This window comes from Nilaparvata lugens, chromosome 13 (assembly GCF_014356525.2).
Source record: "Nilaparvata lugens isolate BPH chromosome 13, ASM1435652v1, whole genome shotgun sequence".
Taxonomy (NCBI): domain Eukaryota; kingdom Metazoa; phylum Arthropoda; class Insecta; order Hemiptera; family Delphacidae; genus Nilaparvata; species Nilaparvata lugens.
In genome coordinates, this window is record NC_052516.1 from 9387237 (window position 1) to 9414344 (window position 27108).

At 34.7% G+C, this 27108-nt stretch overlaps 1 protein-coding gene and 1 long non-coding RNA gene across 5 annotated transcripts in view; both read left to right on the plus strand.

Annotated features, from left to right (window-relative positions):
* LOC111055509 (MAP kinase-interacting serine/threonine-protein kinase 1) overlaps positions 1 to 8647 on the plus strand; it is a 135069-nt gene extending 126422 nt beyond the window's left edge. For both annotated transcript variants that reach the window (XM_039439767.1, XM_039439768.1), the window contains 3 exons: positions 235 to 446; positions 2768 to 2994; positions 4821 to 8647. In XM_039439767.1, coding sequence (XP_039295701.1) covers positions 235 to 446; positions 2768 to 2994; positions 4821 to 4951 — 570 coding nt within the window. In that variant the 3' untranslated portion in view covers positions 4952 to 8647. The remainder of the gene's footprint in view (positions 1 to 234; positions 447 to 2767; positions 2995 to 4820) is intronic.
* Positions 8648 to 11833: 3186 nt separating this feature from the next.
* LOC120354006 lies at positions 11834 to 25774 on the plus strand. Of its 3 annotated transcripts, none has more exons than XR_005572752.1 (4): positions 11842 to 11993; positions 17621 to 17731; positions 19601 to 19753; positions 25241 to 25774. It is a non-coding gene; the product is annotated as an uncharacterized LOC120354006 (long non-coding RNA). The 3 variants fall into 3 exon arrangements; XR_005572753.1 differs by having other exon boundaries at positions 17621 to 17717; XR_005572754.1 differs by lacking the exon at positions 17621 to 17731 and having other exon boundaries at positions 11834 to 11993.
* Positions 25775 to 27108: the final 1334 nt, after the last annotated feature.

The following is a 27108-nucleotide window of genomic DNA, read 5'->3' on the forward strand; positions in this document are numbered from 1 at the left end:
GTAAGGAGTGGGTAAAAAACCTATAGTGAGAACATAACCTACTTTTGTGGACATGTTATTATATATCAAAATTTGGGAACAGACTAGTTTTGTGCTATGCATTTTGTTCTTTCCTGATCATATTTATATGATTTGTAATTGTTTTAACAAATAAATAACAAAAATCTAGGGATAGAGTAATAATTTCAGTTCATTCTATGGAGATTTGATTTGAATTTGTGTTGTGTTGTGTAGGAAGGCGAATACGAGTTCCCAGACAAGGAATGGCGAGGCATTTCGCAGCAGGCCAAGGATCTCATCTCACAGCTGCTGGTCAAGGAGGCCAGTCTGAGGCTGAGTGCAGCCTGTGTGTTGCAACATCCCTGGCTCAAGCAGTGCGAGCGAAGCGCGGCTGCACAGGGCAAGCTCACCGAACGGCCTCTCACTACGCCGCATGTCATCAGGAGGTCAGTTCAAACATTCAAACATTCACTTCAAAGGCTCAACTCACACTTACGCGACTCAGGTCGAGAAGAGACTCAACTTTAGTCGAGAGCATGTGTTTCCAAATGGTGACGTCGCGGAGACTAGAATCGACTGGTCTGAGTGTCACCATATGGAAACACATGCTCTCCACTACAGTCGAGTCTCTTCTCGACCTAAGTCGCGTAAGTGTGAGTTGAGCCTAACTCTCATTTCTGTATGTAAATAAATAAAATGCTACATTCCTATAGATCATTTCATACTGTCTATAAAATTATAAAAATGTTAAATTATGATTAATTTATTATATTTATTTATGATAATTAATGTAACACTACAGAGGGTAATTTCATTCAAATGATTGTCATAGTTTTGTGTTGTATAAATTTATTCTATATTTTAAAGTCCGTCTGTATCGTGTAGAGTCAGTCTGTATTGATATAGAGTCACTTCAAAGGTTTTTTTAAAATTCAAGAATATTCATCACGGTGTGATGAGCATTTTAGACTTCTGGGAATATCGACTCTACCTTCAATATTTGTTTAACAAAGCCTTATTTATGTCAAGGAGAATTCGGAGATGTTTGTGGAACAAGGGGTAGTTCATAGCAATTACACTAGATATAGGGGTAATTTGACTTCTTATCGGTATACCTATTCTAGTACACAATTGTTTCATTCACTTTCTGAAGATCTTAGAAATATGAAGAATGGAACTTTTAAAAATCTTATGAAACGTTTCTTCTTAGCAGCTAACCCTTTAAACAAGATTGAAGATTTTTATACATTAGCTAGGAATATTGGCTTATAAGTTGAAAATCAGGTGACATATTATCATAGGGTACTGAAAGTGTGACTTACTGATGTTATATATCTGTATTTTTGACCGAGCGAAGTGAGGTCTAAGATTCAAGTCGACGGTTTGGCATTTCTCATTTGGCATTTAAACATTTAATGTTTAAATGTTTGAATGTTTAAATGTTTGTATGTTGCGCATTTACAGCGAAACGCGGTAATAGATTTTCATGAAATTTATTTATTTATTTATTCGTTGATATAATTACAAATCATATGAATATGATCGGGATAGAACAACAGGCATAGCCCAAAACTATTCTGTTCCCAAATTTTGATAAATAATGTCCGAAAAAATAGGTTATGTTCTTATTGAGGAAATTTAAAGTTCAAAGTTCTGTCCAAGAATATATATTAGCTAGAAATTTTGAATTTAGAATGATTAAAATACCAAATTATAGTCAAATTTTGCACTTAATATAACCGCACTTTCAATAAATTGAGTTATTTCAGAAAATTTTGAAGCCAAAAATATACACACAACTTTCAACTAGGCACAGCTGTTACAAAATTTGACAGGTATGTTCCTTTTTTAATTGCGCTTCGACGTATATACAAGGATTTTTGAAATTTTGCATTTCAAGGATATAAAAGGGAAAAGGAGCCTTCTTCATAAGCCAATATTAGAGTAAAAATCAGACTATAGAATTATTCATCATAAATCAGCTGACAAGTGATTACACAGATGAGTGGAGAAGCCAGTCTATTGCTGTATTTCCATAAGGTCTATAGTTTCAATCAGGGGCCTGTATCATAAAAGTTACAAGTCCTGTAATACAGGAGAATCACCATTCCAATCACATGCTAAATATAGCCGATAAAATCAGTTGTTCCTGTATTACAGGACTTCTAAATTTTTATGAAACAGGCCCCAGACTGTAGAATTATTCATCATAAATCAGCTGACAAGTGATTACACAGATGTGTGGAGAAGCCAGTCTATTGCTGTATTTCCATAAGGTCTATAGTTTCAATCAGGGGCCTGTTTCATAAAAGTTACAAGTCCTGTAATACAGGAGAATCACCATTCCAATTACATGCTCAATATAGCCGATAAAATCAGCTGTTCCTGTATTACAGGACTTCTAAATTTTTATGAAACAGGCCCCAGACTGTAGAATTATTCATCATAAATCAGCTGACAAGTGATTACACAGATGTGTGGAGAAGCCAGTCTATTGCTGTATTTCCATAAGGTCTATAGTTTCAATCACGGTATATAGAAGTAGTATTTTTCATCTAAATACCGTGGTTTCAATCAGGTACTTGTGGATGAGAATACTGCGTGAGGTCTACTGTTTACAGAACTACCAGTGTATCATGTATTATGTTGTATATATTTGATTCTTGTATTGCATCTGAAGACCTCAGATGTGACTGCAATAAAGATTCTATTCTACTCTATACTATTGATTAATTTTAATATATTTTGAAATTTGTGTCTGTTTCAGGAACAACAGCGCTCGGGAACTGTCGGCGTTTGCCGAGTCGGCCATGGCGGTGAAGCGTGTGGTGCTGCAGCACTTCTCAATGACGTCCGACTCTGTGGTCGACCTCTACCTGAAGGCGGAAGCCGAGGCGGAGGCGGACGCCAATGCTCTGCCCTTTGGTCTGTCACCGCCGTCCGAGTCACGCCTGCTGCAGAGGCGTCTCTCCGCTGCCAGGAGTGCCAACAATGGTTAGTTCACTACTAATTATCAATTTGTACATTGTTATTATTATCTCAAATTGGTTCACATTTGAATTATTTGAAATTAAATTGAAAATACACGTTAGTGACCAGTGTAATAATGTAGATAGATAGATAGATGTTAACCTTCCGGCAGTACTTCCACTGTAAAACGCTCAACAGTGTCAGTTTTTTGCTGCACAAAACTATTGGTTGGGGTGGCGTCAGTGAATGAGTCACCTATGTATTCCATGACTTTCCCCCATCACTCCACTGAGTTGCAGTATCAACCGAGCAATGGTTCAGTCTTTAGGTGCCATTTGAGTCGCACTGTGCATAAGATAGGTAAAGACTGTATACGGGGACTGTAAACGAACTAATAACACATAATTTTTTTTTGTAGTTGAGAAGTTGATATTGTGGTAATTATTCATATTGAATGATAAAGACTAGGAAATTGGCAAAAAAACACATATTTATTGATACTTGGAAAGACCGGTTTTGGTTATTACACCATTGTCAATCTCAAGGAGATTGACAAGGAGGAACTACTAAAAGAGATTTAGTTTATCAGAGATTGACAATGGTGTAATAACCGAAACCGGAAACTAAAAGAGATTTAGTTTATCAGAGATTGACAATGGTGTAATAACCGAAACCGGAAACTAAAAGAGATTTAGTTTATCAGAGATTGACAATGGTGTAATAACCGAAACCGGTCTTTCTAAGTATCAATAAATCTGAGGTTTTTTGACAATTTCTTAGTATTTTTCATTCAATATTATTATTATTAGAATTTATGGCTTTGCTTGGTGTACCTTATTGGGCTATGAAATGGTAATCATCCAAATGTTCATAGGCGTAAAATAATCCAAGAAGATGGAAAAAGTAATAATTTTACAAAATTAATTAATATGTTTTGACAGTAAACAGAGTAGGCCTACATAACACTTGGAAAATTGGATGTTGTAAAAATGACAACACTCGTCTGCTCGTGTGATTGAGTAGGGCATGACTACCGGAAAGTTAAATTCATTTAACACATTGTAGGCCTGCCTACTCATTATTACACAAGCAAAAAGTTGAACGTCGTCAAATTAATACAAATTATTACAAATATACCCGGTGTTTCAAAATGAATGACCCAATTTTAAACAGTTATATTTAGTGTGAAAAATTGTGCACACAAACCAATTTTACATCAAATTAGTCACAGACGTTTTGAGTTCGTGATCATGATCATTATAAGTGCTTGTTTGGTATTCGCCTGAAAAAAAACGGCTAAAATTGTTTAATATGGTATGGCTCCAAGTTTCTTTAACAAAACCGAATACTTTTGTTTCGGGTACATTAACGAACAATTTTATTAATATATATTTGTTGAAGCCGGGTTCCCACACAACAGTTAATTGAATTGCTATTTTTTTAATTTAACCGCTATTTTTTGTAGCAGTGACAGTGAACATGTAATATTCCCCCCAGTGGTGATTGGATTATTATTAATACTATAATTTATGATTTTGAAATAAAAACACAGATCTTGTCAATTCTACAATTATTATAAAAATGTGTGTTTTTTATTGCATCATCAAAAACTACAATATCAATAGTGACTCTAAGGCCTGGTTGCACAACAGCCGGTTAAATTTTAACCGTGATTAATTTCGCGAGAACCAATGCGTTTTTGAAAAGACGGCTTCTCTGATTGGTTCTCGTGTAATTAATCACGGTTAAAATTTAATCGGCTGTTGTGCAACAGGCACTTGGAAATTTTTAAATGAATAATTCATTGTATTTGATGAGTTTTTAAATGAATATTTCATTGTTTTTTTCAGGTGGCGATCATGTACAGGGCATTGGAGGAGGGGCGACTGCCAAGCTGGTGGTGGGAGGAGGGGGAGAGTGCAGTAAGCAGGTACCAGCCGCTGCAGCTATTCCCACTGTCATTTCCTCAGCCAGCGGGTAGGAGAGAGAGGGTGATAGGGCGATAGTGGTGGAGTGAGAGAGAGGGTGATAGGAGAAGGAAGGTGTTAGGTCGGCGCCAGTTGGTAAGAGAGAGAAGGTGTGATAGGGGAATAGAGGTGGTGTGAGAGAGAGGAGGGTGTAATGTTGAGGAGGTGGAGGATTACAGTAGTTGAAAGGATAGAGGAGGAAGAGAAGGAGGAAGTAGTTAAAGGGAGAGGAAAAGATGACAGATGGAGTATTTAATCATGTTTTGGTTCCATTGATGTATTGAAGAAGAATAGAAAGAATAGACCCATTTTCTAGGACTATTATTAAATCTATTGGACCATTAAACCTGTACATTTAATGTAGATTGAATGGTTCATTAGATTTAATAAGTGTCTAAGAAACCGGGTCTTTTAACCGGTACACTTAATGTAGATTCAATGGTCCATTGTATTATTAATAAGTTTCCTAGAAACACTCATAAGTGTCAGGGCCTTTAAGTGTGGAAATGTATGGAGTTCTTGAATAAGTATGAGATGAAGAAGTCCAAGTAGAAATAAAGAGACGAAGGATTGAGTGAGAAGGTAGAGTAGGTGGTAAGAATGAAGTGGAAGGTTAAAACGAAATAAATATTGAAGTAAAGAAGAATATTAGAAAGGAGGAAGATTAAACAAAAGTGGACAGTAAAAGAAGGAAAGAAATGATAAAAGTAGAACGATTAAAAAGTAGATAAAAGAGAGGGGAAATGATAAAATTTGAAAAGGAAGGTATAAAAGTTTAGACATTACATTTGTGAAAGGAGGACAAAAGTAGAGGTGAATAAGAAAAGTTTTAGTACAAAGAAGAGGAATTTATTGGTTAAGAAGAAACTATTGAAAATGTTACAGTTCATAGTGATATCTATTTGTGTTATTGAAGAGAAGGAAACAACAGAATTGAAATTTTAGTAAGAAGTGAAACCTGTAAAGTTTTTATTACAAGGAAACCCAGTGATAGCAAGGAGATAAAATATTGAAAAATTACCAAAAAAAAAAAATTGGACACCAGTTGAGAAGGATGGACAGGTTGGTAATGAAAGATATGAAAGAGAAGGAGAATAATTAGTTGTTGTAGAAGAAGAAGGGAAGATGAAGAAGTAATGACGAGAAAAATAGGATAATGTGAAAAATTGCAAGTGAAAAATAATCCAAGTTCTATCCTGTTATTAATAATAACACTATTAGTGTGTAAGAGGAAACGTACAAATATTACACAATAGTTATTTTATAGTAGATGCCGACTATATTTTTGAGGCCCCATTGTTGACGGGGGGAGGGGGGTTAGTTGAGTAGTATTTTTTAGGTGGCCGTTTCTGAAAACTTTTTTGAAAATTAGAGTTTTTTGGAAGTAAAATCTAATATATAAATATAATCTTCTAGATTGCGAACTAATATCTCTTAAGGAAGTGAATAGTTTGGAAAAATTGGTAGTTTGGAAAAAATTGGAAGCTTCTAGGGAGGTTCCCAATAGAAAGCTTCTAGAGCATGCTACAGAATTCTAGAATAAATTTAGCATGGAGGAGTGTGTATAATGCTCAGTGCTTTAAACTGAATTAATATTTATGATTAATAACTATGATAAATCCTACAATCATAGAGGTTGGGATAATAGAATTTTTGAAACTCCTAGTAATATTGTTTGGGATAGCAGAATAATTTCAAAATTTCCAACAAATTATTTCCTTTAGAGAACCTTTGAGTTTTGAAAACTAGTAGAGGTTTCAAGCTTGAAACTGAACCATTGTTCTTTAATCTTAATGGTTCAAATTATAATACCTACTTATAATAGTAGGTGCCTGTTGCACAAAATAAGGCAAATTTTAATCGTGATTCAGGAAAACCAATCAGAGAAGCCTTATTTTCGGAATCGGCTGGAAAAGGAACATTGAAGCATGTATTCTAAATTTGCTATTAATTAACAAGTAAATTATTATTTTGATAATTATTTTGAATAACTAAATTAAATATTTACATCAATAATTGTAAAAATTATTATTATTCAATATAAAAACAATGCGATCACAGCTAGTGAAACATTTTTCTTTTCTGACCGGGCTCAAACTATGCATTATAAATGTCCAAGTTTTTTGAAATTGAAAAAATTGTTGGTTCCAATTTTCTGTATGAGTTGTCATTATTGGAAGCTCTGTATTTCGGAAAGTAACGAAATTTTTAGGATGGTAAATAATTTAAATTGCCTAGTCTAAATACTCAGTTTCTAGCCTAATAGGTTAACATAACTTATATTTTACCTTGTATTATTAGCAAGATAGTAATTAAAGTTTATTCCCAGAGAGGATATTTGAGAGAAAGTTTGTGTAGACTTTATTTGAAGTAGACAACTACTATTGTAGTATGTTTACTAACTGTATCTGAAAAGACGAGATTTGATCTTGATTATGAGATTTAATTGGATTTGTTGTAGAGTATTTTAAACTGTGCCATATTATTATTGAAATTAAAGTTTGAAATAAGAATGTCGATTGAACTTGTCTGCTAATAGAGTACAGAGCTTTTGAATGACTACTCCTACTAGCAAATTGAAGCTAACTGATCAATATAATCAGAAGTAACTGAAAATCATGTTGAATGAACTAGAGTTTAATTTTGATCAGAATGTTCCAAATAATCTCTGCTATCACTAATAATATTAATTTATGAAAAACTATTTAAATTTGATGAATAAGTAGATATTTATTTAAATATTTGGAGTAAAATGAGAGAAATAAAATGATAAATCGTAGTAATATAGGAGAGGGAACATTAAGATTGATATGATTGTCAAAATTATTGAATAATATTGTAATAAACTTGAAATTTTTGTAAGAAAATGCAAGATAAATTGGATTGTTGACAAGTTTATTGATTTTGTTTAAATTTGAAAGAAATATTTTCCGATGCTTCCAAATCGAATTGTTTGTAAAGATTTGTTGTTGAATTTTTCTTCTACTTCTTCTTCTACTACTTCCTTTGTGAATTTATTATCTTCCTGGAAAATTTCTCTTGCATTTTGTCGGATTAATTTTCTTCTTCTACTTCTTTCTAAGAAGATATTCTTCTCACTTTTTCCAATCTTCCATATTGCTTAGCATGTATTGATACAGAATGCATAAAGTATTTCATTTAATTTTTAATTTGCTACAAAGTCCGATTTTTCCCCATTATAATTGTGAATTACTATGTTGATTATGTATTGTAGATTTTCAAACTAAGGCGAATAATAATTATGATGAAATTATCTTGTAATGAAATATTGTCATCCTAAATATAAGATTACTAGTTACCATAAATTGAAAAGCAATAATTTTTGGCATTAACATTTTATAAATTTTCTCTAAGATTGAAAAATGTAAAAGGTTTGGGTTAAATTGAATTGGAATGTAGACATCGATTAACCTTGTTCTAGAAAATTCTGTTGAAAATTGGAAAATCTTAAAATTTTAAAAGTTTTGTAATGTTTTGAACATTTATTTCTTGTGCCATACATGAAGTTCGAATTTTCATAACATATACATTAAGATAAACTGGCTGTAATAATTGAAACGAAACTATCTTGAACATGATTACATCAATTATTTATTTAATTGGAAACTACAATAATTCCATTTCAGTTAACCTGAACTTTACTATTCAGGGAAGTTATTTAAAAGAACAACACTTTATTATTGAAAAAATGATTGTGAAGGATGTGTTATTCAACTAGTAGTTTCATTATTTTGTTGTAATATTTAGAAAATATTGTTCAAATATCTATTAATTTGATTGCATTACTTCAAGAATATGAGGGAATCATTCCGAAATTAATGAATCTTTTTGAAGTATCGTCTTCATAATTATTTCCACCGAAATTATTAATTATGATATAAGTTTGTAATAAACTATTATATTTATTGTTCTATTGTATAAAAAAGTTAATTTACTATTCTATGTTCAGATTATCTTGTTGGAGGCATTTTTTCTTTAATTTTTGGTTTTCCATTCATTCATTTCAAATTATCTGTTGAAGAGATTTTCTGATTTGTTTCTTCGGAATGATCAATGTCTGTAAGGAAGCAATTTTTTTATTTCTGTGGAAGAAATGTAAAAAATATATTTTTATATTTTGATAAGTGTTGATCTTGTGAGATTTTGATAATTTTGATAATAAACCTGCAATTTTTCAACAGTTATTATGTTTGTTTGAAATTCCTCTACTTTAAATTTCAGCTTATACATGAGTTTTCCAAAATCAAACGGGTTTTTTTTGCACACAGGGACGGACTCAGTGCACTGAGTGAATACAGTTACACTGTGAGTGAATACAGAATACCTGTTAACACTGGTGAATTCAGTAACTCTTTCATATATTATTTTTCTGCTGCCTTGGTAGTATTTTCAGTTGGTTTCAACTCAACACTGATGAATTTGTTACCTCTTCCATGTTTCTGCTGCCCTGATAGTATTTTCAGTTAGGCTCAACTCACACTTACGCGACTCAGGTCGAGAAGAGACTCGACTCTAGTCGAGAGCATGCGTTTCCAAATGGTGACACTCAGACCAGTCGATTCTAGTCTCCGCGCGACGTTACCTTCTGAAAACACATGCTCTCGACTAGAGTTGAGTCTCTTCTCGACCTGAGTCGTGTAAAGCTGGCCACTGACGAGCGTTCCAACAAGCCAAATGGCACGGTAGCGTGCCATTGGAACGACGTGAATGGTGAATCGCGCTCGTATTTTGGTGGAGCGACGAGGCTCGATGGAATTCCAACCGGTTGAAAATCCATCGCGCCACGCCAAACCTACGTCACTCCAACTCCTCGTGAATGGGGAATCTCGATGGCATGCTGGAACGACGGAACGACCGTGAATGTGGAAACCTGTGGGTTGTCCCGTCTCAGTGCGTGTCAGACCGTTGACTTGGAAGGATAGATTGCTGTTTTGCTCTTGTTTTGATTGTTGTTTTGTTCTTGTGTTGTTGTGTTGTCGTGTTGTCATGAGTTCGAACCGGGATTTTGTAATCTCTGTGATCGAGATGTACAGGGATCATACCTGTTTGTGGAAAATAACAGACCCTGGTTACCATGACAAGGTAAAAAGCAACGCTGCTCTGGAGATGATCCTTGAATTTTTTAAAACTGTTGATCCCACAGCTACAAAAGATGTAGTTACTAAGAAGCTCAACTCGATGAGAGGCTCATCGGTGATATCGCTGTGATGAACTTCAGCTCTTCATAGTTCATCCCGGTGGCCAAGAAACGTAGAGTTGCAGCCAACCTCTCATGGGGAGTAATGCACTGTCTCATGACTGTATCTTTCTTTGTAATCATCGGTGTTACCAAACGAAGTAAATGGTTGTAGGTATCTTCATTCATACGCAAATAATTCTTCCAGTCCGAAGGTTCGACACTAAGATCTTGAAATAAATTCAGATACGTGTGATTCCGCCTATTCGAAAATAAACGTTTCACCCATTTCCGTTTGGGTTTTTTTCTTTTTACGTACAAACACACAGCTGTTGAAATCAGGAGAAGTTCCTCGTCCATACTTGATCACAAACCATCAACTACTGGAGTGATGGAATGGAGTGCTCGTGAATTGACCCACAAAATATTTACGGATTTGGATCGTTCCAGCTGGAGTGACATCGCGCCGCGCCACGCCGTTTGGAATGCTCGTCAGTGGCCAGCTTAAGTGTGAGTTGAGCCTTAGTCATTTTTTAGAATATTTTCGCCTGCTTGTTGAAAAGCCAGTTAATCGTTATTAATTTCACGGAACCAATCAGAGAAGGCGTCTTTGAAAAGACTGCTTCTCTGATTGGTTTTCGTGGAGTTTATTACAATTAAAATCAAACCGGCTTTTCTGCAACTGGCACTTTAAATTTCAAATTAAAATTTTGTGAGTGTCTCAGATCGTGAGATTTTGACTTGTCAAGTGCAAAGACCTTGAAGAGATATAGACCCACAATGCCTATGCCTTCCCAATGATAGCTCTTACTTGAAATTGAAGGCCGCCATTGGGGTATTTTAGCACGAGATATTATATCTATATATATTTGTAATACAATAGATCATAAAGGTATTGGTGGCATTGATATGTAATAATCTTACGGGTTGCCCCCTCAATGGCGGATTTCAATTCTAAGTACGACACTAGCGCTGCATGTGAGTCTATGCATCTTTAAGGTCTTTGGTCAAGTGTATGAACATAACCTAAAAAGTTCTGTTTAATGATTATGTTTAAACGTGAAAGTAAAGGTTTGAGACGTTGATTTCTGTCTTTTAATTACTAACATGTTAATATTATTTGGAAAGTGTTGATAGTTTTAGATAATAAACAACGAAAAGTAAAAATACTCCCAAATTTGAGATACTGCACTACTTATGAATGACACTCAATTTTGTCGAGGGTCATATAGAGGTCCACGTTATAATGGCAGTGTTTGATTAGCAATTGTATTTCTATCCTTGTCTTTCATTCTACAAAGCTGATAGCGCTATCTCTAACCCGCTTCGCTCTGTTCCAAGATAGTCTTTTAGCAATGTAGAATAAATAATTAACAAAATAATTCATCTTGAGTAAGTTAATTATGAAATTATTTAAAATATTATTTCTTGGTTAATAAAATATAATTGACTATTTTGAACAAGAATAAACTGTTAATATTAAATCAATAAACCTGTATCTGCTATCGTCTTTAGAAGGCATTGACAAAATAGAAGTTCGACAACGTGTTCTTCTATCTTTTTCCACTACCATTATAACGTGAACCTCACTGTGGTACATGCGCAATTCTTTGTTATTTTCTTGAGAGAGACAAGTCGATCCTCTGCTGCCTGAATCTTGATTTGAGAGCACTTGATTTCTTCGTTGTTCTTTTGTTTTCATGACAGTTGAAAACGGTTTGCTAGAAGTGCAGTTTTCGAGTTTTGTAGTGTGGATTTTCTGAGTAAATTTCTTTAATAATTACATTTTTCGTGTGAATTAAACTACACAATTCGGAGCTAAACATACCTTCATTTTGGTTGTCAATTATTAAAACAACGTAAGTAATAATACTATTATTAGTCTTGTTTACGATAACCAAAGTCAAAGTTGTAGATTTGATATTTTGCTCATACCCAATTTTCAATATATTGTTTGATGTACATGTACTTGGAATAAATTCCATTCAATTTGTTAGGTTTATTTGATCTTTATTATCCAGATTTAGGTCCTATTCAGAATGTCTGATACATTGTTTCTTGTTTGCTAACTTTCAAAGTTTTATGTTGGATTATTTTTCACACTTCACAGTCTGCAAACTGTCTATACAGTATTGTAGTCTAATATATAGTACTGAAGTCTATTTAGATATTTCTTATAATAATAATATTCGTATTGCTTTATTGGTGGGGAGTCCCCAACGAAAGTTACACATGAAGTTAATAGCATAAAATATTTGCTATTTCAAGTCAGTTGATGACAAAATGATAGTGATGATGAATGATGATAGTAGGTAGTGTGCTGTGAATTGTCAATCATGAGATATTAATAATTTATATTTGCTTAGGAGCTTAGTTGTTATAGATTTCAATGACTTTGAAACCAATATTTCTGGTTAATTTCGTCAAAGTTCAGTTGATTGTAAAAAAATAAGGATATGTTGGGAGTTAACTTGACCCAATAAAGTACTGTGGTGGGGGTTGTTAGGTTGGGCTGTTTTTCAATTATTGAATTTAATATTTTGGCTGATATTTAACAATTTTTAACTATTTTGAAAGCTATTTTAACAGATTTGAAGATATTTCAGCAATAGTTTTAGGTCAAGTTTTTGAAATTTCTATCATTGCGTTTTTGAATGTACTGCGTGCAGGATAAATTTTAATAGTAATATTAATTCCAACTGGGCCTACGTGTTGAAAATTGGGGTGAGTCTTGAACCCAAAAGCTCTTGCTTCTTTTTTGTCTATTTCTTTCACCTTCAATTTAAATTTGACCAGTTCGTGTTGAAGTCAGTCGACTTGTTGAATGTTGTCGGATAAAAGGATGAATTTAGTCGTTATTTAGTGACTTCAATTGATCAATTACAGTTTATCTACAATTATTCTTGTGCCAAAAAGGGTTGAGTATTAAAGTATAGTTGGGAACTCTGTATCATTAGAAACAGTGACAACGTTTGAAAGCACTCATTGTTCAAGGTAAGATTATTTTGTAATATTTGTTTCTCATTGCAATTTCTGTCATTTCATCGTGTTCCATGTACTTGCTGTTATTTTTTGTGTTTGAAATATAGTATGATTTCTTCAGTTATAAGACCCAAGTTAACTCAATAATTATATTTCACTGAAATAACGTTTGTCCTTATTATCTGACATTAAATTCCTATTAATTTTCATTTATACACAACATTTATTTTCTCATAAGTTTTAGTACATCTATGGTCTTTTTCAGCCTAAGTTGTTGAGTTTATTTATTTTCTCATAATTTGGAATTTAAAACAATGATGGTCAGGAGGCATCCGTTTTTGATTTTTGACTCAGGTTGTCCCACGGTATATAGAAGAAGATTTTCATCTAAATACCGTGGGTTGTCCTACCTTTTTGATACCGAGGGCTACGTGACTTCTGTCGTGTCAGTAGTGGTTGTGGTGGGGGTTACAACTAGAGTTGTTTTTCATATTGAATTGAATATTTCCCCTGATATTAACCTATTTCATTAGTTTTTAAAGATTTTCAAGGGTTTTAAAGATTTTTTAGCTATAATTCATGGTTTAATTGAAGTGATTTCTGTAATTGGGTTTTTGAATAGTTTTGTATTGATAGGCCCGGGCCCGGTTGCACAAGAGCCATTAAATTCTCAGCAGCCAATGAGAGAAGGCGATTTCTCTTTTATTGAAAAGACGGCTTCTGTGATTGGTTCTCATGGAATAGATGTCTTAAACCCAGAACCTTTCACCTTGATTCACCTTCACTATTCCACTTGTCGGCTGCTGCTTTGTGTTGAAGATGGTCTTTTTTTGTAACTTATGCTCATGTTAGTCAAATTTAACAATCAAATTCTCAATTCAGTGCTAGAATATAATGAAATGTGGTTTTATTCTAAAGTTTATCGGTTGTAGAATGTGATTTGTAACGATTTGCTCATAATAAGTTCATGGTATTTGGATCTGACTTCATACGAATTTAGCATAGCAGAAGACATTTTAATATCCGACAAGGTGAGATCGGATTATAGTAAATAATAATTATTTTCTTTCACTTTTTATCCATTAGTTCATACCGTAATTCAAATTTAAATCATTTAAATAACCATAATAAATTGTAGGATAATTTCCAGAAGTGCTATAAATTACAGGTTTTTGCTTGCCATTACATTATGGCTCTATAAGTAGACTTTGTTATAAAATAGAGTTTATTTCTTTTCTCATTAATAATTTATCTTCCATGATTAACTACTGTGAGATGTATTGAATTAGTTAAACATATATAAGCTTTTATTTAAATACCATCTTGAACTGATGGCTTTTTTATTTCTTTCCATCATTTTGTTACTTGGTTTACCTAATGGTTAGTTTTGCTGGAAGAGCTGTTTCTTGAATAATATTTTTTTAATAATTAATTTGAGAAGGGTTATAATGAGGGTTAGGTAGGTTTGTGTTTTTCGCTACAGTTTATTATTGTCTATCAACGTAGGCTATTAATTTATTCCCAAACATTAATTTAAATTTGAAACCAAAAATTTTAAATTTTTAAACCATTAATTTAAAACCAATCAATTTACCAAGTATAGATATAAAATTAAGTAACGTATTCTGTCAATATAATTAAAAAGATTCAACTTCAGAACTTAGCCTATCTAATCAGAACTAATTTTTGAACATAAACGTAGATTCTATAGGCCTATTGATATTTTTCGGTTCATTCATATAGAGTAGATGGTAGTAAATGTGTAGTTTAATATTCTCACCTAGATTTTTAAGAATAGATAAGTGATTTCAGAATGCTGCAAACTTGAAGGGAAAAGGCGTGTTGATCTCATCCTTATTTGCATTAGATCATTTCGAGAATAGACTGAATTGATGTAATCAGATATTCGGTCTAATCGAGTTTGCCTACTGCAAATTAGTGATGAGTCGACTCTGGACAAATTCCTGTTGCTAGCCTTCTGTCATTGCTTTTTGAAAGTAATTAGTTTTAGAAGTATAGAATCATGGGTGAATTAGTTGGATTTTTATTTGAATTGATAATTATTTTTATTGTTCAATATTATGATTGTGAACTGATTGATTTGATTGCGACCCGGCCTTGGGAGGCCCTTAAGGTGCAATTCCTTAGGCTGGCCACTAACGACAGGACAAGTGTGTTGAACATGTGTGCACATACATGCTCGTCATACATGTTGTGTCATCAGCAAAGAGTTTGGGTATGGAATTTTCGATTTTTAGTTGTTCATTTTTTATTTGATGCTCTATTTGGACTCTTTCACACGATAGGAGACGTGCACCTTGAACACTGAACAGTGTTCAGTTTTTTTTTGTTTCAGATACTGTTGCCGGGGCCTCCCACGACCCCTTTGTCCATCAACTGTACCTTCCAGAATACTTGACGTGAATGCGTCGTGATGTGTCCAATCCAAACAGGGAGTGTATCAGCATAAAAAAAATAGTATAAGAAGATATCTCATGGTGTAGGTCGTTTATGTTCCTAATTTCACTGTTAAGACTGTGCAAAGGCTAAAAATAAACTTTCTACTCGCAATATTTTTCAAAGTTTTTCGATTTTATATCATCAAGCTATCAAAATGAGAAAGTTTTCTCACGAAAACATTTTTTTTCCGATCATTACTTTTTGAGATATGAGCACCTAAAGTTAAAATTTTTGGAACAGAACATTTCAAATTGGGTAAGAGATGAATCCATGAGATTCAGAGGATGGATTCTTCATAGTATTGTTGATCTAGTAAAACAAAAATTTTCTGAAAATATCGATTTTTAAGATAGTTATTCAATTTTACTAAAAATAACTTTTAGTTGAGTAATTTTTGGTAAATTGAATAACTTTTTCAAAAAGTAATATTTTTAGAATTTTTTTGTTTTACTATATCAACAATACTATGAAGAATCCATCCTCTAAATCTCTTACCGAATTTGAAATGTTCTGTCCAAAAAATTCAAACTTCAGGCGCTCATATCTCAAAAAGTAATGATCGGAATAAAAATGTTTTCCTTAGAAAACTTTTTCATTTTGATAGCTTGATGATATACAAATCGAAAAACTTTGAAAAATATCACGAGTAGAAAGTTTATTTTTAGCCTTTGCACAGCCTAAAATGAAGCCGATTACAGTTGACTACTACCTCTTATTACTGGTTTGACCGGGTGAGAGTGTAAGAACGGAACACTGTGGGCCGGCTTCCGAGCTCGGGATTTGGCTAAGTTCTAGACTTAAAACAGCTGGAGTCAGAAAATTTGGCTTTCCGAAACGGGGCGTAGTCGCAGTCCACGTTTAAATTGAATTTCGAAAAACTAGAAAATTGAACACAAATTAAAATAAAGAGAAAATAGTGTAAAGTTTCAGCTATTTTAAATTATTTAGGAATGTTTCAATTCGTCAAGGAAAAAATTTCCAATTTTAGAAATGAGAAAATAAAGATGATCATAAAAACGACTACGCCCCGTCTTGGAAAGCCAATTTTCTGACTCCAGCTGTTTAAAGTCTAGAACTTGGCTAAATCCCGAGCTCGGAAACCGGCATATAAGAGACTACCAGCGTCAAATTAATAGCTACAAAAAAAGAACTACTAGGACTATCGGCTTGAGTTAACACTGAAATTTGGAATATTAACGCCCTATGCCGTGGGATATTTTCTTCTGTTATCTTTTCTCTATGATATCACCCAAAATGATACTGTGTCATCTCAACTTGATACACAACACCAACATTTGATACACAAAACTTCTGAAATATGAATGAATTCTACAAACCATGGGGGTATCGTCTTATGCTATCTTTTATCTATAGGTGCGTACAGATTTACGCGCCGTGAACATGAGCAATTCACTTTTAATCAGCTGATGCCAAGCTTTTTATAACTACTGTATCTTACTGTTTCTGTAAAAATACAGATATAGTCAGCTGATTAAAAGTGAATTTCTCATGTTCACGGCGCGTATATCTGTACGAACCTTATGGTATCACTGTCAAATCAGCTACACCGTTGCAAACTTTCTCTCTGAGAAAGCTCTCTGATTGGCTGATTCATCAAACGTGAACCTAAAGCGGTCCATTCCCTACTCGATAACTTGTCCAATATTTAAGGTCCAACACTCAATGTTGGATTCGACGTTGGACCGTGAATGAGACGTTGGGTCGAATGCTGGATGTCTAGTCGGACGAGTTATGTCAGCTGGAGACCCAACACATCCAACATCCTCCGACTAGTCGGAGTCATTAAGTGAAAAATTGGTTGAAAATGTAATTAATCTTGAAGTTCTTTAGCTGTTCTATACTTTTTGGAATTAGTTATTTTTATAATACATTCTCAATTAATAAATGTATGATACATATCCAAATAAATATTCAGATTTCATGAATCTAGTGTACATTTTTTAGGATTCTTCGCAAGCTCAATATTTAAATTTGATGATAAATTTTCTAAAATTTTAATGTTTTCGCATATTCTATGTTGTAGGAATGAAGAGATCAGTTTGGTTGTGGTGAGGACATGGAATGTTGGAGTTTGCAGCCTGGCATGCTGATTCACTCCTGTCATGGACCACAGCTTTCAAGTATCTCTTGACAGGTACTTACCACTACTCAATTCCACTTTCGTATTTTTTAAAGTAGTCTACGTTTTTCAAGTTAGAAATAGTTTTATGCCGGCGCTCCATTCTCGCCGAGTTTGTACGAATGGCGACGAACGTGAGAGTGTGGATGACTACTATGCCATCGCTCGGCCCACCTTCGCTCCGACTTATGTCAATCGGAGACGTTGGTCATTTGGCGAGAGTATAGCGGAGGCATTAGAGCGCTAAGGTCTTCCAGCTGGTTACTTGATCAAACGAGTGATGATGCGCTCGGCTGTATGTTGAACATATTTAATATTATGCATACTGAATGAAATCCTTATTCCTTGAAGGAATAAATTTCTTTACAGTGTATGTGCTTCGGTTGAGGTCCTGTTTAGTATTAATGTGCTCTGACTTTTGTGTGCATTCAACAAGTACTCTGTACTTCCGTTGGAAGGTTGACAACTTTTTAGCCTGTCCCAATTAACTCACATTTATGTTGTTTTGGTCTCCGATTCTAATGATTTATTTATGAATTATCTATGCACATAGTGGTGCAGCGGTGGAAGATGGTAACGGAGAATGTAGCTGAGAGTGTTTAGAAGTAATGCATGTATTCAGATGTGTGGAGCAGCCAAGTTAGAGTTGAGGACAGCTACTTGGATAGATGCATTATTATCTATTATCACTCTCAGCTACCTTCTCCGCTACCCTCTACCTTTGCCCGCCGCTCCACTATGTTTTGACCATGGAGCCAGCCGCTTCCCCTAATTCCTATGTAAACTACAAATAATATTTGCTCTTTTACATAATTATGTTTCTATCATATAATGTAATTAAAAATGTGTCTGTTAACTGTAATACATTTACAAGTGTTTTGTACAGCCCTTGGACAGGTGACCACTTGTTGCCCCCTCACTACAGTGAGGTCCACGTTATAATGGTAGTGAAGAAAGATAGGAGAACAGCTTTACCGATTCCCTGCCTTGCCACTGCCTTCTATAGAGGATAGCTGATACCGGCATATCTGATGTAATATCATCTGTTCATTCTTGTTCAAATTAATCAATTATATTTTATTCGTAAAAAACAAGACATATTTTTCAATATATATTTTTTTAATTGAGATTAATATTCTGTCAATTAATTATATTTCTAGATTGTTAGAAAATGATATGGTAACGTTGCAGAGGTAGAAAAGGTGATCGCTATCTGCTGTGTCGAATGATAGACAAGGATAGAACAACACAAATGTTAACGTGGACCTCACTGTACAAGTTACGTTGTGCTTTCAGTCTCGTATTACATTCAACCACCAGTGGGTCACCAGACAGCAACCATTGGCGGCCGAGTGGGACACCAGTGAGACACCAGCCGGGTCACCAAAATCTGGTCACCCTATAGTGAGGTCCACGTTATAATGGCAGTATATGATTAACATTGGTGCAGCTATCCTTGTCTGTTATTCGACACAGCAGATAGCGCTAACCTTTTCTACTTCTGCAACGTTGCCAGATCATTTTCTAACAATCAAGAAATATAATTAATTGCAGAATATTTAATCTCAATTACAGAAAATATCTATTATTAAATCGTTGAAAGATATATTTTCTTGAATAAAATTAAATGTATTTTTAACAATAATGAACAATTAATATTACATCAGATATCAGCTATCCTCTATAGAAGGTAGCGACCAGGCAGAGAATCGGCAATACTGCTCTCCCATCTTTCATCACTGACATTATAAAGTGGACCTCAAAATAGGCGGCCTACCTGATTGTTTCAGTTTTTCAAGTTACTAATCTTTTGATAACGAATAATCTATTTTAAATGTGATTTCTAATTCTCCAGAATTCCAATGCCTTTATTATTTTCTTTAGGGATGAACTGGATGGACTCTTCTAGATAGCTGGGGCTGGAGATACATGACAACATTTCTCAGTGCCATGCATCGATGCTGATATGAGCTGGAGGACATCCTCATGTGACATGAGTCATCGACCAGAGCCTTCAAGTATGGCTGTTGACAGCTGGTGAGTGTTGTAACATACCTCTCTCTCTTCACATTGTATTCTGTTCCTCTATTGAGCTTTGAATATTCATTGCAGGCTTATAATAGGCCTTGCAGTCTATCACAAAACTGGATCACATATAATGCACTTGTGCTCATAAATTGTTGAATGTGATGTGGAGCTAAGTGATGTTGATGAAACACTTCCGAAAAACATGTGAGTTGAATAGTAGCTTCATTCTATTAAGTACTGCAAATCTTACATTTATCATGCCGCTTCCACACTCTTGTCAAGTGTGTACAAATGACGACGAGCGCGAGAGTGTGGATGGCTACTATGCCACCGCTCGCCTTCAATCCCACCATATAAATGTATACAGCGAGCCGCTTGACAAGCGACTTGACCAGAGTGTGGTGCCGGCATGATGAATGCCGCAGATGCTGCAGAATGCAGAATGATTCTGCATCAATGCTGCAGAATTGATGGCTGCTTTTGTGTTGTTGTGGAGCTGCCAGCTGAGTTAGCTGTTGGCTGCCACATAATTATTTTCTTTCATTTTATTGAATTTATAATTTCCAATGCAATAGACGCCGTTGAGCCAAGGAGAGCTTGTTCGCTATCGACAATTCTATGATTTTTTAAAAATATTATTTAATCTCATTTATCAATTGAAAATATTCAGTGACTTGCTACATCTCGTAAAAAACTATAATGGTTGAATTATTTTATAATATCCAATGAGTTTTTCTTCTTACCCATTCCTCTATTCCATTTAATGTAGAATTTATTCAGAAACTGAGCCGATATTTCATTTATTACATAGCCTCTTGTGCAGTAATAAATTAGTGAATTGACGCTCACATGCTGATAGTCTTAAATAATGTTCAATGTCTGTTTGTGTCTATTACTGTTGTTAATAACTTAATTCTATTTCCAAATAAGGTGAATAAATTAAATTTATAGACATCTATTTGTCTTGTCTCACAATACTTGAAATTGACACAATCACTTTGAAATTATCCTGGATTGGTTCAATCAATTATCTACTAAATAGCGCTGATCATGGATTGAGAATGGTGTAACAACTGATACTAGTTGTTCGCTACTGTAATTCAACAAACGAGTGGTTGTGACACTTCAAATATTTTTTATTCAATACATATGAAATGTATCATAGCTGTGATTTAGTTTTCAAGTTCAGTTATTTGCTTTTAAATCACTTTTCTATGGTTTGCAATCCACCTCAAAACATCAATATTACTTGAATCTATTGAAAACATTGTAGTCATTGACCTACCTTCAAAATTACTTCCTTTTTTGTCACATCCACATCTATTAGACTTGTATACAAGACTGCAGTTTCGTGTTGAAACCAACACATATTCAGCTGTAGGCTGTTTTTGACACTGTATACAAGTCTAATAAATGTGGATGTGACAAAAATATAAAACTGTGTTTTTCAATTGTGGGAAAATTCCACAATATCAACTCTCATTCATAAAATTTTATCAAAATTACTTCCCTTTGGTTCACAACTTGAAACTACATTTTAGTTGCACAAGCCTAAGATTCGTGCGTGCTCACCCGCTAACAGTGAAAACTTGTAAATGAGTCAATGAATTTTCGAAAATCTCAAGTCCTAATCTGTCATTATATCATACTAGTTTAGAATCCACTTGGGACCGTATTTAAGTCACCGGTTTCCCACAAAATAATTTCATGATTAAAGTAAGGTCCACGTTGTAATGGCGGTGTTTGATTAACATTGGTGTTGCTATCCTTGTCTTCTATCATTTGACAGATAGCGCTATTCTTTTCTAGCTCTGCAACGTTGCCAGATCGTTTTTCAATAATGTAGAAATATAATATTAACAGAGTATCCAAACTTAATTATGAAAATTCATTATTAAATCCTTGAAAAGTATATTTTCCTGATGAATGAAATATTTTTTAATAATAATGTATTAATAATATTAATATCAGATATATCTCGGTATCAGCTATCCTCTATAGAAGGCAGTTAGTCGGCAACGCTTTTGTCCCTATCTTTCTCCACTGCCATTTTAACGTGGACCCCACTAAAGGCTTGTATTACATTAGGCCACCAGTGGGTCGCTCCGGTTTAAGTGTCCGAGCGAGTCGCGGGGCATCAGTTGTTATTGCGCTCATTACAAAATTATTTTCATGCGATTGATTGTAATTATTATTGTGTTATGGAAGCAATTTTTGGGGGAAATCCTGTTTGCTTCCAGGTTTTCATAAATAAATAATTACACTAGGGTCGCTAGACGAGACACCAGATTTAGGCAGCCGGCTGGTGTCTGACCTTGCTTTACATTCGGCCGCCAATGGTTGCTCTCTGGCGTCCCACTGGTGGCTTGGTGTAATATGAGCCTCACAGTTCCATGTGAAGTGATTTTGCTGGATCAATATTGGTGTATATGAATAAAACCAGAGCAAATGCTCATGAGCAAGAGAATGGAGCATAAGGTTTTGCTCATGAGCAAAAGGTAGAAGCAAAAGCATTTGCTCATTTCTATATGAATAAGCTTTACCTTATACTCTTACCTTATGCTCCTGAACTCTGGAGCAAATGCTCACGTATTTTAAAGATTTTTCATCAGCTGATTCGCTTTTGTAGCCTTACTTTGCTTTTATAGCTCACGGAAGCGCTAAATATGCAAGTAGGGGGCACCGCTTGTGTTTGCGTCGTCTGCTCTGTTTTCTATTTATGAATAGAGTTTTAGGCTAGTTGAGTTTAGAATTTTGAAATAATACGTGAAAAAATGTAATTTATAATAATCTTCAGCATATTCTTATATCAATACCCTTCTTATAATCGTCTACACTCTCAATTGAATAATTGCCTGTATTAAGGGCAAAGTTAGGACACTATGTCCTCTCTGCCACACAACCCTTGCAACAACGACGCTGTGAGAATGTAGGGCACAACGTCCCACTTGTTTCAGTTTGTCTGGAGTAGACACTCGCAGATGTGAGGCACTCCCTATGCAAGTGTAATGCATTGACAAGGTGCTAAACAATGTACTGCAGTTGGATGGGTGACCACTTGTTATTTGCATATCTCAAATAACTTGCCTTTATGTGATTCCGGTGGCTCGGATTTGTGACCATAATCATTCCTCTCATTATTCATCATTAGCAGCAGTTGAACAAATGTGGCTCGAATCGATTTAATAAATAACCTATCACTACTTGATATTTGTGTTCAAGCTCCTAATGCTGATACGTCGCCTGCTTAGTTTAATCTACCTATCTACCCATACATATGACTCACTCTGTATCGTGAGGTCCACGTTATAATGGCAGTAAAGAAAGATAACAATGTTGCCGATCCTAAGCCTTCTATAGACGGTAGCTGGTTCAGGTTTATTGATGTAATATTAACAATTCTACATTGTTTAAAGACGATTTGGTAACAAAGCGAAGCGAGAAAGAGATAGCACTATCCGTTTAGCTGGATGATTGACAAGGATAGCAATACCATTTGCTAATCAAACACTGCCATTATAACGTGAACCTCACTATAGCACCGTACCGTTGCTAAATTGTTTGTAGGTTATGTAGAAATATAATGAACTAAAATAGTTATTTGTATATCTAGAGTGAAAAGTACGACTTTTTCTCCCTGAGGGAAAAGTTTGAAGCCCGAGGCGAAGCCGAGGGCAACAATTTTCCTGAGGGAGAAAAAGTATTTTTCACTCGTGATGTACACAACATTTTTCCTCCATCTACATTTTTTATAGAAACTGCAAATAAAATCATTTTAATAATACTTACGTATTGGTGACAATGTTTCCTAACAACATAACCTAAAATCTAAAACTTCAAAACCGGCCGTCTGATTGGCACTGCCGATTGCGCTTTCTATCGGCTAAAGTTGTAACAATCAGCTGGGTGTTTACCAAAAATGGCTGACTCCAGATCACGCGGTTCAGATTTGAATTGCAGATCAAAAATATTTGTTGGCTGGTATTTTGAATAGAATAAGATATTTTAAAATTGTATAAATTTTTATCGTCTACTAATATTAAGAATATAATATCATACAAACATATATTTCATGATTTGATCAAATTTCTGGTTGTGGTATTGAATTCAGTTGACTCAATGACAGACACCTCTTTATGCTTTCTCATCTGAGCTTAGACCTTCTAACCTATTATAATGTAAGTTTTTAAAATAGAGATGCTTCCCATGTTATTTAAATGGAGTCACTTTTACTCCCTAGGGAGTTTTTCTGTTTTTTACTACCGAGGGCGAAAAAGTGACACTTTAGTATTATGTTTCAAGGAGTAAAGTAAGTACTTTAGCCAGTAGGTGGAGGAAAAAATATTTTCATCTCATTTGTGAATATTTATTATTGAATCTTATAATGATTGACTTACCACATGTAAGGTACCTTCTATGCGGGCGTCTCAGACGAGCTGATTTTTTTCTATAGTGAGGTCCACGTTATAATGACAGTATTTGATCAACTTTGGTTTTGCTATCCTTGTCTATCATTCGACAAAGCCGGTGGTACTATCCTTTTCTAGGTCCACAACGATGCCAATTATATTTTTGACAGTGTAGAAATATAATTAATTAATGCAGAGAATCGGCATCACTATTCTTCTATCTTTATATACTGCCATTATAACGTGGACCTCACTATAGCTGATTAGCCGGATGCATTGTCTCTTAGGCTGGTCACTAATCGTAGGAAATGCATGATAAACATGTTGTCATACATTATTTTGTCATCAGCAAAAGACTTCCAGCAAATTTTTTGAGGCTGGAGTTTGTGTCACCGATTTTTTGTAGTTTATTCTTTTTCACTGCTCTTTTGAGGTTAAATTATTTTTCTATCATTGTAATTTGTAATTTTCCAGTGGTTTATTTATCGTTATTGGTTGTTCATTTTATGCCGGAAGCCTCTAGCTGATGACAAAATATTCATGATGAACATGTGTGTGTGTGTGTGTGTGTGTGTGTGTGTGTGTGTGTGTGTGTGTGTGTGTGTAACATGCATTTCCTACCGTTAGTGGTTTGTCTAATAACTAAAACTATACTATAAAAGCGAAATTAACGCTCTCCATAAGAGGCCATGCATTTTCTGAAGATACGCAAAATAAATTCAGCGCATATGTTGCCTGTATAGAGTTGGAACCTTAAGGCCAAGCCACATGAGGCATTTTTTAGATGAGTCGGCATTGAAGGAATCTCTCCGATTGGGTTGGCGTTCGGGAATCAGCCAATCTGAGAGCTTCCTGCGCTGCCGACTCGTCTCTAAACCGCCTCATGTGGCTTGGCCCTTATGCTTGACTCTTTTGCTGCTTGTTGATAGACGTCCCCTGTACTGTTTGTCGAAAATAAGCGCTCTCCATAAGAGGCCATGTATTTTCGGAAGATACGCAAAATGAATTCAGCGCATATGTCGCCATTTGTCTAAAGTGACTAAGGCTTAATTGTTATGATTTTAATGGTAGTTTGTATTTTTTATAGGACATGGAGGAGAGAGAGACAAACAACGCGAAAGGATGGCCTGCTCAAACGGAACAGTGGGAAGAAGAAGAAATATAGAAGACGCAGCAAAGAAGATTCATTTTTACAAAATAGTGGGACTCTAGTGTAAGAGTTTATATAAAGTGAAAACTACAAACATTGACATTGAAAAGTGCATAACAGTGAATTATTGATGTGAAGTGATAGATAGTGAAAGGACTCGAATATACTTTCATTTTCAAAAGACGTTGAATTGATTTATATTTTGTTTGTGATGTTGTTGATATTGTGCATGTTTTGGGGTGGGTGTCCAAGTGGGGCATTTTCAGGCATCGCGGAGACAGCTGGACGGACGGACTACGCAGAACTTCAATCAAGGTAAAAGTCAGCTCTCGACCGATTGTAACAGTTCATTCTAGTTCTTTTTCTAAATTCTTATTTCTTCAAGTTTTATTTTGAATTCATTTTTTCCAGATCTGAATCATTGTTTCCTATTTCAGTGAATTATTAATTATTACTTCACTAAAATAGGAGTTATCAATTTTGAATTTCATTTCTCAATATCTTTAAATCCTAAATTTCATTCTTTTGTCTTGTTGAACTGTTAGATCGGTCCTGGGCGACTTGTGTGGAATTGGTAATTACATGGGGGGGGGGGGGGGCAGGACCACAGAAAAAAAGGTGCCAGTATTGGACGTTGAGGTTAGTGCCCGGTTTTTTTTGTGGGCCTATCCGACAGTGAACGTTTCACTGTAAACCTGAATCTTGAGAACGAGGACAAGAAGGGAATAAAAAAAAAATTGGATTTTTTTTTTTGCTTTGTATATATGTATATGGTTGGTAAAGGATATGTATATATACTAGAATAAAACAATGTATATATATATATATATATTATGTAATCAATCTTTATTGGTCTATGTACAATGTAATCAATAAATACATAAAAATCTCATATGTGTATTGCTATCCTTACTATTATCCTAGACTACTAGAGAAGAAAAAGAAAGAACGCCAAATTTGGCATTCCCAGCTGTACAGGATGAGTTATGCGGCTTCAAACATGAAATTTGCAAATTTTCAAACGGCCATATCTAATGAACGGTAAGGAATTTTGCCAATGTGATGACATTATATTGTTTCTCTCGTCAAATATTGCTGAGTTTTAGCGATTTTAAATAATTTTTGGATGCATGAAAAATGAATCCGTTACCTGTTGATTTTTTCTGCTGTGCTGTTCTAATTCTCATCCAATACAAATGAGCTCAGTAGTCACAAAAATCCTAAGAAATTTGAATTTCCCGCTCAAATCAGTCGTACCTCTTGCATGTTTCTGTTGCCCTGGTAGTATTTTAGTTGGTTTTAATTCTGTACCAGGGAGTCAGAACACTTGAAGAGGTAGCAGGTTTTTCAACGCCTTCCAATGCAAGCATAGGCAACCCGCAACACTGATCTACTTTGTGTACCTCTTGCAGGTTTCTGATGCCCTGGTAGAAATCTGGTCATTTCTAATATGCAAATGAGCTACTATTTGAGCGGGAAATTCAAATTTCTCAGGATTTATACTATTTGAGCGGGAAATTCAAATTTCTCATGATTAGCGGGAAATTCAAATTTCTCATGATTTATAATATTTGAGCGGGAAATTCAAATTTCTCATGATTTATACTATTTGAGCGGGAAATTCAAATTTGTCATGATTTATGTTACATGATTCATCATTTGTATTTTAGAATTGTGCAGGTGCCAGTATTGGACGTTGAGGTTAGTGCCTGGTTTTTTTGTGGGCCTATCCGACAACGTTTCACTGTAAACCTGAATCTAGAACAAGAAGGGGGAAAAAATGGCGGTTTTGGTTTGGCAAAATA